This window comes from Solanum verrucosum, unplaced genomic scaffold (genome assembly GCF_900185275.1).
Source record: "Solanum verrucosum unplaced genomic scaffold, falcon-dt-bn FXZP01000208.1, whole genome shotgun sequence".
Classification (NCBI taxonomy): Eukaryota; Viridiplantae; Streptophyta; class Magnoliopsida; order Solanales; family Solanaceae; genus Solanum; species Solanum verrucosum.
The window spans coordinates 3,833,924-3,848,825 of record NW_026020329.1 but is presented as its reverse complement, the minus strand read 5'-3'; the positions used below and the strand labels follow the sequence as shown (position 1 = coordinate 3,848,825).

Sequence of the window (14,902 nt, the reverse complement as noted above, 5' to 3'; positions counted from 1 at the left end):
AAAAGCATCTTATTTGAAAATTGCCCTCAAAACCACTACTAAAAACTATTAGAATTAGCTACAAAGTTCGTCGTTGGTTTGTTGATATTTTGCTCGTAGCTAACGAAAATCTGTCGATAATCATTGCTAAATGGAATCAGCGACGAATTTTGCGATTTAACTATAAAGTTTGTCAGTTGCTAAATCTTATTTGGTTTTAGAACTGAACATGCCCTACAATACGCAAATTCAAATTAATTTCAACCTAAATATGAATATCGAATATCGAGCGAGTGAGTGAGATTTCCTTTCTTGGTTAAAATAGTCTTCCAATTCAAGTAAAGTTAGTTGAGGCCCGCCAAAAAAGGGGCATTGAGTGATAAAGTGGCCAACTTCCTTCCCCACCTAAAAGAAGATGGAAAAAAATTATCCTTATACCAAAATAAAAAAAAATAAAAAAAGGACAATTTGAATAAAAATTTGGTCGTTCACTTTCATCATGAAAGATCATTAATATCAAAAGAAAAAGTATAAAAATTCAAAAAAGGTGAAAAGTAAAAAAGGAGAAAACAAAATATAACAATATTTTTTTTAAAAAAAATTGGCAACTAGAAACAAGATTCAAAGTAGTTGGTGAATCAAAATCCTAAAAAAGGACACCAATATTATGGTATAGCAAAAAAAAAAAACTGAAAGTGAAGTAAGAGAGAGAGAGAGAGAGAGAGAGAGAATTGTAGAGAGGCAAAAAGGGCTAAGTTCTTATTTGTTCTTGATTTGTGATTTGCTTTTGGTTTTTATTAGCAGCTTTATGATATGGAAGATTCACAACAACTGTTGAGGTACATAATTCCATCTTTCTTCTTTATTTGAAATGATTTTTGGTGGGAAATTCATCCTCTGTTTTCGTGTGTTTTGTCTCTGTTTTCGTCTTTTTGGTTTCCCATTTGGTGTTCGAGTCTTTATTGGGCTCGATTAACTTAGATTTACGAAGAAATACTCTCTTCTCTAGAATGTTTTTTAACATATTCAAGGTTCGATTTCTTGTTAAGGATGGAAAGATCCTATGAATTTTACCACACCTTTGGTGATTTCCTTTCTTGGTTTCTCATCTGGTGTTCGGTATGTTTTTCACAATAATTGGATCCTTCTTCTTCTTTTTTAAAATTATTTTTGGTGGGAAATTCAACTGTTTTTTCTTCCTCTGTTTGTTGTTTTTTGAACCACAAATTGATTTTTATGGTTTTTTTTTTGTTAGTTTGATTTTTTTAGTTCGTCACTCGGTGTCTTATGTCTGTAGTGGCATGCTTGATTCAGATTTGGCACCACATAAGGTCCACTAAAGAAAAAAACGCTTCTTATCACAATTTTTTTCATATCCCATGATTAAATTCTCGTTAAGGATGAAAAGATCCGACACATTTCAACGTAACCTTTGGTGATTTCGATTATTGAATTCCCATCCGGTGGCTTGTATTTCTCACTTTATCTTTGTGTGCAGGGGCGGCTCTTGCATACAAAATTTGAGACATGCCTTATTGGGGGCCTCAAATTCTTACCAAGCATAATTTTTTTGTTAATTTTTTTTACATAAAATTATATTATTTTGTTCTCCTTAATTCCATTCAAATAGAAAAAAATAATTATTTTTCGCTTAACACTCATATTATTTACCTGTTTGAACTCTATTTTTTCAAATCTTTGATAAGGTAGAGTAATAGTCTGTCAAAAATATGAATCAAAAGTCGAAAAGTGTTGAAAAAGCAAATTGCAAATTCTTTTTTTATTTCTTCTTAAATTTTCAAGCAATACAACAAACATATTAAAGTAGGATATACCAACTTATCAACTTCTTGAATCAAATTCTATGATTTTAACTCTTGTTTTTATTTAAAGCTTGTCAACTTATTACTAAGAATTATCTTAGCGATTCATATAGTAATGGCCCCAATAAAAAGTGTTTTCTAATGTTGAATTGATAAAATCTTACCTAAAACTAATAATAATAAAAAAGATATTTGAAGAAATCATCTATAAAAAAAATTTAAGCAAAAATTTACATCTAAAAAGTTAGGAAATTAATTTTTAAATAAATACATATGAAGTTTATTTAGCTTTTAGGCTTCTAATTGAAATCTAAAGATTGAAAAAATAATTAAATAAATATATATCGCTTTAGGCCTCTAATTACTTTGAGCCTCCCCGGTTTGTTTGCATGTTAATATTATGAGTCCGCAAAAGGTTTTATAAATTTTGTCTTGTTTTCGTTGATGTTGATGTATATAAGTTGAATCCATTTAGTAGCAATTAAGACAATATCTCTCTCTTCATTTTTTTTTCCCATAAATAATTTTAGTACCATGTTACATAAATACTTTTCAATAACGAAATAATTAAGTTTGACAAATACTTTTTGGTATTATGATTTAGGTTTGAGATCTATGTTTTGCACAGGAGAAAATTCATCCTTTTAGGTTGTATTCAGTATGAATGAAAAATGTTTTATTTGGAAAATAAGTGGATTTTTTACTTATTTTAATGATCGAATATGAGAAAATTAGAGAAAATGTTTTCTTCCCTACCAAACACACCCTTAGTATCATTAATCTGCTTCTTCTTTTTTTCAGGGTGAAAAAGTAATGCTAGAACTATGGGGAAAAAAGGCAGTTGGTTTTCTGCCATCAAAAGGGTGTTTACACCTAGCTCAAAGGAGAAATTACCTAATGTAAGTTTATTTTACACTCTCACAAGGTCTATTTGCTACTCTCTTCCTTTATTTTTTCTCGTACATGCGAACAAAGTTTCATATTGATAGGGAGGCTACATATAAAGCGTAGAATCTCTTAATGGTATGAGGTCTTTTGGAGAAAACCGTGCAGGTTTGGCCCAAAACATACAATATCACTCCTTGTTAACAGTATTTTGGGCTTACCATTACTAAAAAAGGCAAAAAAAAAACGACTGACAAAAAAGTTACGGAGTGCGTTGCTCCAAAAAAGCGACGACAAATAGATGTTGTTCGTCGTTTTATATTTGTTTTTTTACTAGAAAACGACGCAGTCCGTAGCATTTGGCTATCGTTTTTCCAGCCATTTTTTAGTAGTATGCATAGACCAACACTTGCTTATTTCGAAATTAGCTTTCTCCTAAAAAATAGAGTTGAAGGGTTAAAATGGAACAAGGTTAAGATGGAGTGTCGAAATGAAAATTGATGGCAAGTTAGAGAGGTAGTTTATGTATTTGGCCACAAATTAATGACAGAAAAATGTAATTGATGTTTATTATAGTTTACATAAATAAGAATTCAGATGATAATAGAGATCTACAAAACTAATCTATGAACCAATTTCAACAAGTAGTGTCTTACTTCCTCTTGACTGAAAAAATATGTGCATGTAGCTATTGAAGTTAACTTCAAATCCTCAAAACTATTTGAAATCGAGTTGTTCGAAAGCGGAGCATTATTCACATAATATGTTTTGCTCTGTAGTATGTGCAAGTTGGCGTTGGCTATATGAAGTCTCACTGTCCATGTCGCTACATTTAAGCTCATCTTAGTTAGTAATTCAGTGTTATATGTGGTGCAACATCTATATGCCTCAAATGTTTCTGGAAGGATCATGTAGTACTTATCTGAATCGGACGATTGTTGCAGGAATCAGAGAAGAAAGGCGCTAAGGAAAAGAAGAGTCGCGGAAAACTGAAGCATGGAGAGACTAAATCATTTATCCCTCTCTTTAGAGAGCCAAGTAGTATTGAGAAAATACTTGGAGAAGTAGATGAACAAATGCTACTTTCTCCAAGATTCACTTTACCCGCGGAAGTTGTCTCTCCTCGGATCTCTTCTTATAGGTTTGCCACTCCTAGCGCTACGTCTCCAAGAGTTGCCTCTCCTAAGGCCTCCTCTCGCCGGATTACTTCACCTAAGGCTCCTTCTCAAAGGGTTACTTCTCCAAGAGCTATATCTCCTAAGGCTCATCCTCCAAGGGTACCTTCTCCTAATGTTAGTCGTAACCGCAAAGAAATCAGCTATGCTTATAGACCAGAACCAACTTTGAGAACTCTCAATCTTTCAGCAACAAAGATACAAGCAGCCTACAGAGGTTACATGGTAAGTTTCAATATTATTTCGCCTTGCAAATGTTCGGTTAACTCTATTTTGTCAGAAGCTTGTGATTTAGTTTTTGATGCAGCAAGTAGAGGAAAATGATTGTTAATTGTTGAGCCGAGGGTCTATGGAAACGACCTATCTACCTCACGAAGGTAGGGGTTAGGTCTGCGCACGCTCCTTCCTCCTCAGACCCCCCCACTTGTGGTACTATACTAGTATGTTGTACTGTGAAAGAGTAAAGCAACCCATTCGATAGAGTGGACTGCAGCACACATTGTCTAATCAAATCAAATCCAATTCTCTCTCGATCAATATGTTCCTCAAAAATCCGATTCAGGGCAGATTTTTCTCCCAACTAAGCACTGACCCCACGTTCAACCCCCCGTTTCTACCATCAACAAGAACTTGCATTAGTTGCATATTATACGGAATTTCAACAACTGCTTCATATTATGCTCCTTAGTCAATGGGAAGTATGGAGTGTGCATTCATCCATTGAGGAATTCTATCATATTGCTAAGTTTGTTCTAATTGCCTACTAGGAATGACATCTTATGTCAAAGCGGAGACATGTAACGTTTTGTGACTGTCACATCTACAGCTCAACGAGAACATGATTCTAGATAAGAAAGCATGGAGATAGAGGATTAGTAGATAGTCGAGTGATTCCTCCTTTTCGTGAGGGAGAACATGGTTCTACTGATCAGTATCATCGATATTGTTCTATTATTATCTATTTCTTCATTATATTATGACTATCGTTTATTTTACTTGGGTTATTTGTACTAATTTTGTTGTCGATACTTCCCTTTATTCAGTATTTTTCATTGTAGCTATTACTCTTGTATTTGTCAAACCTGTTTTCGAAAACACTTCTCTTGAGCCGAGGGTTTATCAGAAACAACATTTCTAACTCTCATGAGGCAGGAGTAAGGCTTGACCCCACCCTCCTCAGACCCCAGAATTACACTAGACGTTTATCAATTGTTAATAGACGTTACGTTCTAATCTGAGTGTTTTCTGTTTTTGACAGGCAAGGAGAAGTTTCAGAGCTTTGAGGGGTTTAGTAAGGCTTCAAGGAGTTGTGAGAAGTAGTAATGTAAAAAAGCAAACAGCAAATGCCATGAAACAGATGCAACTTCTTGTTAGAGTCCAAACTCAAATTCAGTCGAGGAGGATCCAAATGTTGGAAAACCAAGCACTTCAACACCAAGCATATAGAAACGACAAGGAAGTCGAGAGCACCATCAGTAAATGGACTCAACTGGTATGTTTGAACCATCTTCATGAAGTTACATTCCTATTTAGTGGTTTATAAAAAGTCGTCATTTCCAAAACAATAGTTGTTGATGTTTGATGAACAATGTTGGTATAGTGTGAGGCAGGTAACAATGATAATTGGGATGATAGTTTGCTGACTAAAGAAGAAGTAGAAGGAAGGCTGCGGAAAAAAGTGGAGGCAGTCATCAAGAGGGAGAGAGCAATGGCATATGCATATTCTCACCGGGTACAATAACACCTCTATCTTTGGCGGATTCAACATTTAAAGTTTTTACTATATATATCTATGCTCCATGTTGAAAAAATGATAAGTTCATCCAACGTATGGTCCATCGACTCGCTACATTTTGACAGTTAAGTAGCTCTCTTACAACCTTTTCAAGGCTAATCTTGTTAAATTACCTCTTTTATCAGCTATGGAAAAATGATCCAAAATCGGGTTTGGACATGGGAGCTAATGGTTTTCCATGGTGGTGGAATTGGTTAGAACGTCAACTACCTTCAAGAAACGCTAACAAAACTCCATCTGCTGTGAAAGATATCAAACTAACACCACCAAGGGCAATTTCAGAGCACAAACCAAGTCCAACGCCTCTAAACAACGTTACTTTCAGACGTATACTCTCTGATTACGATAACAATGAATCATCAGTCACACCAATGTCAACCAAGTCAGCAATTCCAACGAGGGGAAAACAGATGCATACTCCAATTAGAACACCACCAATGAACAACTCAAGTCTAAAGAAGCACTCGAGAGCTCGAGCTAGTGCTTCTAACTACCCTTTTGATCTTCCATTAAAAGACGATGATAGCCTCACAAGTTGTCCTCCATTTTCAGTACCACATTACATGTCACAAACAGCATCAGCTAAAGCCAGAGCAAATAGCAATCCTAAGGAGAGAAATCCAGAAAAACAATCCAATGACACAAAGAAAAGATTTTCATTTCCTTTAACTCCAAATATATGGTCATCCAAATGGAGTAAAGGCTCTGGAAAGGATTCAACTTCTCGTAAAGAAGTCGATAAACACGAGTCCATGGCTGATCATATAAGTGTGGATTCAACTGTTTCGATGCCCGCGGTTGTTGGTGGGAGGAGACCATTTAACAGATTTGTGTGATTGTTCTTTGTATGTTACCCTATTAACTTGTGGAGTTCATTTTGTTTGTTTTTTTTATGTTATTCTATTTGTTGTTATATGAGTGCATGAAGTGTTGTATTGTGTTACATAGAATTGATGTATAATAATGAAGAAACCATAAGAACATTTTACTATGATTCAATACTTAGGTCCCAACTATTTGGTTTGAGAAAATGGAAGAAATTGAAATTTGTGAGTGAGATATCAAAGAATTGGTTTTTATAGTTCACACACAAATTAGTTTTAAAAGTATCATTTTTATAAAAGTGGCATCTTGTCTTAATATCTTGAAAAGAATGAGTTCGTAATATCAAGTCTTAAATATGTATACATATATTTTCTTTTTACTTGAGGGTCAATTATTTAAATTTTTACCGATAAATTCCCTTTATAAGTAGACAAGAGATTTGAATTCTATTTTGTATGTTCAATCTGATCCATTACTTCTTGTTCGAATCTTGTTTTAAGAAAAGTTGTATTTGAAGAGGTCACTCTAATAACCTTTTAGTCCCTTAAAGTAACAATAGGAACATTTTAAACAAAATTATTGACAATAGAGAATTTTTAGACCAAAATATTAATTAAAAACATTTTTGTTCAGTTTTACCTAATTTAAGTGCATTCTTTATCCTTTTCCAATTTGGGTACATATAAATAACAAAATAACCTATAAATAACAACTGGCTGATTTTGGAAAAGTGTCTCACTAACCACTTTTTCAAATTAGTAGTTAAAAACCTCTCTTGAACTTTAACACTTTATTAAATACACAACTAAACTATAAAAAGTCATACTTAATCCTCAAACATAGGCTATCAACTTTCAAATTTGGTCATTATTTCAAGAAAAGAGTTCTTGGCTAAAATCATCCCTGAACTATAACTTAAACTTAAAGTACATCATTGTGTTATATAAGTGAACAAAAAATATCCTTACACTATCCAAAATGTTGCAAGATTCATCCTTCTGTCTATTTTTTTTTTAAGAAACTCACGCCACCAACAAAAAAATGTGTCAAGTCGAATGAATATATGTACACACGGTTAAGCTAGTCAAGTTGTTTTTCTGTTTTTTAGAAATTGAGAGCTTAAAATAATATTCAGACAAAATATATTCAAATTCTAAATATTCTTTGTAAAAAATATGGCCAAATACAACTCCAACTTCAAAATTTTCAAATAAAGTAATCTTTTTTTAATTTTCATAACTAAAACCCCACGTAATTTCACTAATTTTCCAATATTTTTGTACATTGTATAAAATGTGAATTGCATTGTATATAACGTACATACGTACTCAATATTTTCTTAAAGAAAATCTCTAAATAATTGGGCGTAATATTTTATAAAATATTTTTTTTACATAATCTTTCTAACCATTGGAACATACCATATAAACATTTCAAGACTTATGTATTGTTGCAAGTCAATTTACTTGATGATGCAAAAAAAACATATAAACTAAGAACACGCAAAATTTAAATTATGAGAATGAAAGATTAATTTCCTATCCATATCCTTGTTTTATTTAGGTAACTTTGATCTTCTCGTCGTGGCTAAAACATGACCAAATTAAAAATAAAATAAAATTTATTGGTTCAATCAGTTTCTGACAAAAATAGACTGAAGAATGATTCTTGTTATTTTTTAAATAGTATAAGGATATTTTTTGCTCACTTAGATAATATAAGGATGTATATTAAATTTGAGTCATAGTTGAGGGATGATTTTGACCAAAAACTCTCAAGAAAACTTCAATATCAAATTTCTAGAGGATCAAGCTTTTGCTTTATAATAATAGCCTCAATTCAAATCCATAATTCATTTTTTAATTCAAAAGTATTTACATCTTATGCAATATTTCTTCACTTGAAAGGTAACTATTTGGTGCACTTTGGTTGAAAAGTGCCCAAGTGCATTAATTTATTCATCTTTTAAGTTCTTCCACAGTTTTTCTTCTTCCTTTATTTAAATGTTGTCCATATAGCTTCCTCCTTGCGAAATCGAATTCATATTTCTCACCTATTATCAATCACAAGTATAAAAATTCACATCATATTTTATTTGATCCCTCAATTCCATAGGCGGAAGATCACCGGGTTCACATGAATCCATACTTCCCTCCCCTCTCGAGATTATATACAATTTCTCGGTTAAAAAATTAAATTTTATATTTATCTTGTTTTATTTTTCTTTCTAAAATTAGATAACACTTCTCTTTAAGTGTAATTAGTACTTCCTCTGTTCCATTTTATGTGAGGTATTTTGGCTCGACACGAAATTTAAAAAAGAAAGCAAAATTTTTAAAACTTGTGATCTAAAATGAATGATAAAAATTTATGTAGCTAAAAATTATTTCATTAAGGGTAAAATGAATATTTTATAGTTAAATTATTACTTTATATAAAAATACGTCATTCTTTTTTAAACCGATTAAAAAGAAAAATAAATCATATAAATTGGACAGAGCAAGTAACACTTTAGGCATTTTAATTAATTCAATCAATTTTAGACCTATAATATTAAAATTTCAAGAATTTTCAATATTAAATACTTAAAACCTAAATGTATCAAATTTATATAATCATAATACGCTCATCATCTTAAAATCCTAAATACGTATTTGTTCAATCCACTTCATAAGTCACTAGGTGAAAGTGTGAATTAACATCTAACTCAATTAACTGAGTCTATTAAATTTAGTAAACAAATAATGTGCAATTATATAGCAAGTATTTATATAAATTCTTATCTAGATATGGAAAAAATCACAAAATTTTAATTTGTTTCTAGAAAAGTGATTGATGTTGGAATAAAAAATTCATAAAATAAAAAAAATTGAATTATGTAGAAAAAAAAAAGAAAGGGAAAATTTAGCGATTTGTTCGAGGCCGTAAACAAAATGAGTAATGTTTGAAAGGCACGGAGAATCGCTTATTGATATTGCCAACCTTCAATGCAAGTGTTCGTCATCGTTTCATTGACGCACTTGCTCTGCTAATTGGCTTTTTTGCGTATATAACCCAAACAATTTTAAAAAAAATTAATATGAAGGAAGAGAAATTACAACAAAATACGAGTATTTGATAAGTGAAGAAGATGATGAAGTGTTCGATTTTATAGGCAGGAAGAACTGAAAACGTAACCCTAGTTCGAAATGGGCCTACACTTCTCAAGTTAAAAAGCCCAAGTGTGTGTAGTACAGCCCACCGGAATATGGATCAATATGGCCCATTCTAAAACTAATCAATCTCTTTTCGGAAATTACAGGGCTGTTCAAAATCGATAACCCGAATCGAAAAAAAACTATTGGTTTAGTGGTTTTGACAACGATTTTGATTTTATCGGTTCTTAACAGTTTGAGGATTTTTCTTAACGGGTTAACCGATAACCCGATAGTAAATTAAATAATTATATTTATACCATTTTGTATATAAAGTTCTTGACTTAAAGTTTGTTTTCCTACTTTTACTTCTGGTTGTCTCAAACACTTGGTTATTCTACAATGTAAAAATGTTTGCTTTTGAGCAAAATATAATTTGTGAACTCATGTGCATAGTTCATTTGACTTGTCATCTTGTTTCTAAGTGATTTTCAATGCTTTTTTTTGTATGTCAAATCTTAACGGTTAAATTGATAACCGAACCAATAACGATAAAAAATCGATAAACCAATAACCATAAGCCGATATTTTAGTGGATCGATAACGGTTTAGCATCTCTACAAACCGATAACCAATAAGTCAAACTGATGAACTCCAAAACCAAACCAACTGATACGTAGCCCTACCTAACGACCTTAGAAATAAATTATCTTCAACTTTTGATATATGATAAACGTTGATGGTCAAATGTCAAAATTCATATATATCTTACAATAACAATAACGACAAGATACTTGGTGAAATTCCACTAAATGGAGTTTGATGAGGATAGAGTGTACGCAAATCTTACCACGACCTCGTGGAAGTAGAAAGGTTGTTTCTGAAAGCCCGTGGACTCAAGGTGGGATTACAAAAACAATATAAAGTCTACAAGAGAAAAAGAATAACAAAAAAAACAAGTGGGATAATTGACATATGCTTGCTTAGTCTTATTGTTTAACCTTCACTGTCTAATTATTTAACCTTCAGGAGTCGTTTGGTGAGAGGAATAAAAATAAATAGTGATGAGATAAAAATTTTGTATCTTGTTTGGTTGTCATGTTTGGGATAACTTATCCACCATTTATATCATAGTGATGGAATAAGTTATACCATATGCATGGTAGGATATGTTATCCCGGAATAGCTAACCCCAGGATAACTATTTTTGGGATAACTTATTCCCAATCAAACGACCCACTGACTAATTATTTAACCTTCACTATCCAGCAAGCACCGACTCGAAAACAAAAAGCAAAGGCACAACAACTACGTTGTAACAAACCCAATAACAAGACCACTCAATTCAAATTCAAATAACCAACAAGTCTATTTTACTAAATCGTAATTGAAATTACAAAGGAATTTAAGAACTAAATAGAATTGGAAAAACACAAGTACAAGAAAGGGATGGGAAGAAGAACTCATAGAAAGGGGATGAGAGGACTTGGATATTTTCTCAACAATTTGCATATACTATTTTGCTCTCTCAAGTCTCTATTTATCAACCCACATCCCACACATAGCCACTTAATCCTGTTTTGGGCTGCTTTGTGAATATTTGTCTAGGCCCATTCATAACATACGTGAAGGCCGACGACTTTACCTTTTCACCTTACAAAACGTTCATTTCAAACGTGTCACATTTGCTTCGTGGAAATTAGTCTCTTTTCTAATATGATTACTCAACCAAAAACTTGTTTAAATTATAACAGTTATAAAGTCTATTTTATGTATCATGTACAATTTTAGTTTTTTATATATAAAAAAGGCATAATACATAAATATGACTATTAATTTGGTTTCAAATTATAACTTTGACCTTTAACTTTGATAATGCACAAAGAGACACTTTAACTATCCAATTTTTTTTTAAAAAAATACTCGAATAATTCAAACAAAACGCGTGATATACAAATGCTCTGACGTGAATAAGTGAACCACTCAGTTGCAGCCAACTAACTAAAATAAATACACCTAGATTTTAAAAATAATAAAAATAAATTATAATATAGAATACGGTGAAAGTGAAAACAAATTCATTTTTGGGAAAAAAATTACTACGCTCTTCTCCTCTTTCTTCTAAAAAAAGTCCTAATCTAAATTTCTAAAATTCATGCCCCTTATATTCAAATCAAAGAAAAAATTGTTCAAGATATGTGGAGAAATTTCATATACTTGAACGATTACCTATTCTTCTTCCTTAATTTAGTCAATGTATCAAAGTTCAACACTTTACAAACAAGAATTGCATATTGTTGGTCAGATGTTCAAGCCAATATGGGAATCACTAGAGGAAACTAATGTTTTTATTGCAAAATTATTTCAGAGCAGCCCATAAATATAGGAAGACATGAAAATCAATTAACTTTTTCTTCTTTTCTTTAGTTTGAAGTGTCTTTGTGCTTTAAGTTGTCAAATACTTGATGAAAAAAAAGGATGCTTTGTGTATTATGATTGTCATAGTGATTAGCAAATTACAATTACGAATTTTCGGAGGCTAAGAAATAAACATAGAATGCTAAAAATTATTAAGTAAAATGGTGCACTTAAGCTATTTGATAAAATGTCTAAATGAACTTTTCAAAGATTTTTATCAAGTTTGGGTAACAATCTGATACCTAATCAAAATGTAAGGAGTCCCTTAAGTGTAGATCAAAGTCGTTGATTGAGAGTCTTTGGACTTAGATTGCGTTCGATTTTTACAAGTGTATACTCACCCCATCTTGCTTACAATAGATGTAGGAAAAACTAAAATAACTTCATTATAGCTTTTTTTTCACAATAACAAAAAATAATTAAATGTCACTTGCAATTTGTGCATTTTGCAACTAACAACAAATAATGCAAAAAAAAAAGGGGCGGGGGGGATGTTGAAAAAATAAAAAAGAGAATAAAGTGAAATTTAATAAAAAAAAATTAAAAAATATATATAAAAGGATTGATTAATGATTTAATAGTCTTTTCAATGTTGGGCCTTGGGTGTCTTTCACGCATTTTGCCAAATAGGATTTGAGTGTTTTTTTGTTTAAATATTGGATAGTTAAAATGCCTACTTGTGCAGTGACAAAATTAAATATCAAAATTATAATTTGAAGTCAAGTTAAGGATCCAATTTATGTATTATACCTATAAAAAATATAGGTTATGCATGCATGAGGTTTTCATTGGCGAGTGGTTTTTTAAATTATTTTCTGCTAATTTTTAGATATTAAGTTTTACGTGAAAATCACATTTCCACTGATGAATATTGAAATATAGTTTGTAGAGGTAAATTTTACCTTAATTTTTAAACTTTTATAATACTGTAAATTTTTCCCCAACTAAAATGTACAGTGTATAAAGTTTGTGCAGAAATTTTAGAGGCCCAATGCAGCTATAGTTCATGAATATGATATAGCACGAGTTAGACATCTAATTGCTTCGTTTTGAATTATTCAGAATCAAACATATTTCTCAATTCACTCGACACTCAGAGAGCTAAATCTTTGGAACAACAGCTTTCATGGTGGCATCCCTTGGCTACTTGCAAGATAGCACACAATGCATTCGAACAAGTCCATACATACCAACAAAGAATCAAAGGTTTTTTTTTTATGACAAGGGAAACCCCAGCCGTTATCATTTGGGTGCGCACAAGGTAAAACTCCCGCTCCTATGCAATAACTCGCAAACCACATAAGAGAAGTAATCAGCACTAGGCAAGCCCGGTGCGACGAGCTCGACCCAGAAGGCAAACCCCTTGCCAACGATGACAAGGGATTTCGAACTTGAGACCTTCAACATAGAAGTCTCAAGCCCAAACCACTGGACCACCCCGAAGGGTGAATCAAAGGGTTTTCTAATGTATATCTGTCTATACATTCCTAAAACAAATTTGACATAAAATGTGCTCTCCCAAGTTCATCTAACCATACACGATTCCTCACTCTCAGCATCGTTAAAGATTGTGTGCTATCTTGCAAGCATCATCCAAGGTATACCCCGGGGCAGTGTTGATTCAAAAGAAGTTCCCAGTAGCCAAATATGTGTCACCAACATCCCTTCCCTCTCCTCAGTTCTCTACTTTAAGACTGTACCGATGAAGAGTGAAGATGCATAATTTTACAGAGAAAACTTACCTTTGTCATATCCACTGTAGGACTTGATGTTTTGAGTTCCTCATTACTCTGCTGTTGTGTCTTTTAATATGATGCCAATGAACACCTCAACCTCAGACCATCACCTTTGCAACTGCAGAGTGCCGAGTTTGAACAGAACAACACTGACAGAAACAGCTTCTTCAGTTTGTCAAGAAAGAAGTAGACTCAAAAGAGCTACGGAACTATAGTAATGAGAGAAGCTACAAACATGTATATCTAAGTTTGTGCATAAAACTTGTCGTCCCCTCCAAACACCTCTCCAGTCAATTTGCAAAAATCCCTTTCTGTCCTCTTCTGATTATCCTTCGGTCCATGAGGAAGTTATTATATAAGGTAAGAAACATACTCCACAGGTCACAGCTTCCTTGCTGTCTGAGCGTAGAAACATATAACTGACCACCTTTTCACTTCCTTCACGCATGAAACGCCTGCTGCACAGCATCCCCCTTCTCTGCAATTCTGACTGTGTTAGACAAGCTTCATGTCCGGTAATCCAACAAAATCTGGCTTGGCAAAACTACCTTCAGAAGGTGGGTTCAAGAATGTCACTAGGAATTCATTCTTACACTCATTTTTTTTAATAAAGGTAACATCATTCTTACACTTTATACGTTCCCCTAATTTCCTAATTTCCGTGGCAAAGGTAAAAGAGTGACTTGTTTAAGGCCTGTTAAAAAGGAGAGCTTTCTCCATCATATCTTGATCAGTCAGGATCAGCTCCAGCTAACTTCAAAATGGCGGGGAAGGAGAAAGATGGAGGAAGTCCATCTCTTAACTTCTTGATCCATTTGGTTCGAGAGAAATAGAAAAGTGTTTGAGAAAAAAAGAAGAGATCTTAAGTTATTTAAGACTTCTTTGGAGTTTCTAACCAAAATCATCCCTATTGTTTACCCTAATTTCATTACATCCTTATACTATCTATCCCGCTTAACTGGCAACATCCTTTAAGTTTCCCAAACCTAACCAAAATCATCCCTCTGTTGACTTTCCCTTCCATTGTCATGTGGACTTCATGTACTTTTATTTCCTTAAAGAGCAGAACCAATTAATGTTTGATCGACATAAAAATTTCTCATCTTTCTAACGGTGGAGAAATTAGGTAAAT

At 32.7% G+C, this 14,902-nt stretch overlaps 1 protein-coding gene and 1 non-coding gene across 2 annotated transcripts; one reads left to right on the top strand and one right to left on the bottom strand.

Moving 5' to 3' along the window:
* The first annotated feature begins 689 nt into the window (after nucleotides 1–689).
* On the top strand, nucleotides 690–6,667 carry LOC125835988 (protein IQ-DOMAIN 13-like). The gene is made up of 6 exons (XM_049515081.1): nucleotides 690–818; nucleotides 2,604–2,701; nucleotides 3,632–4,087; nucleotides 5,121–5,354; nucleotides 5,463–5,594; nucleotides 5,783–6,667. Exons 2-6 carry the CDS (start codon nucleotides 2,627–2,629, stop codon nucleotides 6,491–6,493), a joined length of 1,608 nt encoding a protein of 535 aa, XP_049371038.1. The 5' UTR covers nucleotides 690–818; nucleotides 2,604–2,626; the 3' UTR covers nucleotides 6,494–6,667.
* A 2,716-nt stretch (nucleotides 6,668–9,383) lies between these two features.
* LOC125836103 (small nucleolar RNA snoR86) lies at nucleotides 9,384–9,508 on the bottom strand. The gene has a single exon (XR_007443445.1). It is a non-coding gene; the product is annotated as a small nucleolar RNA snoR86 (small nucleolar RNA).
* Between the last annotated feature and the right edge of the window lie 5,394 nt (nucleotides 9,509–14,902).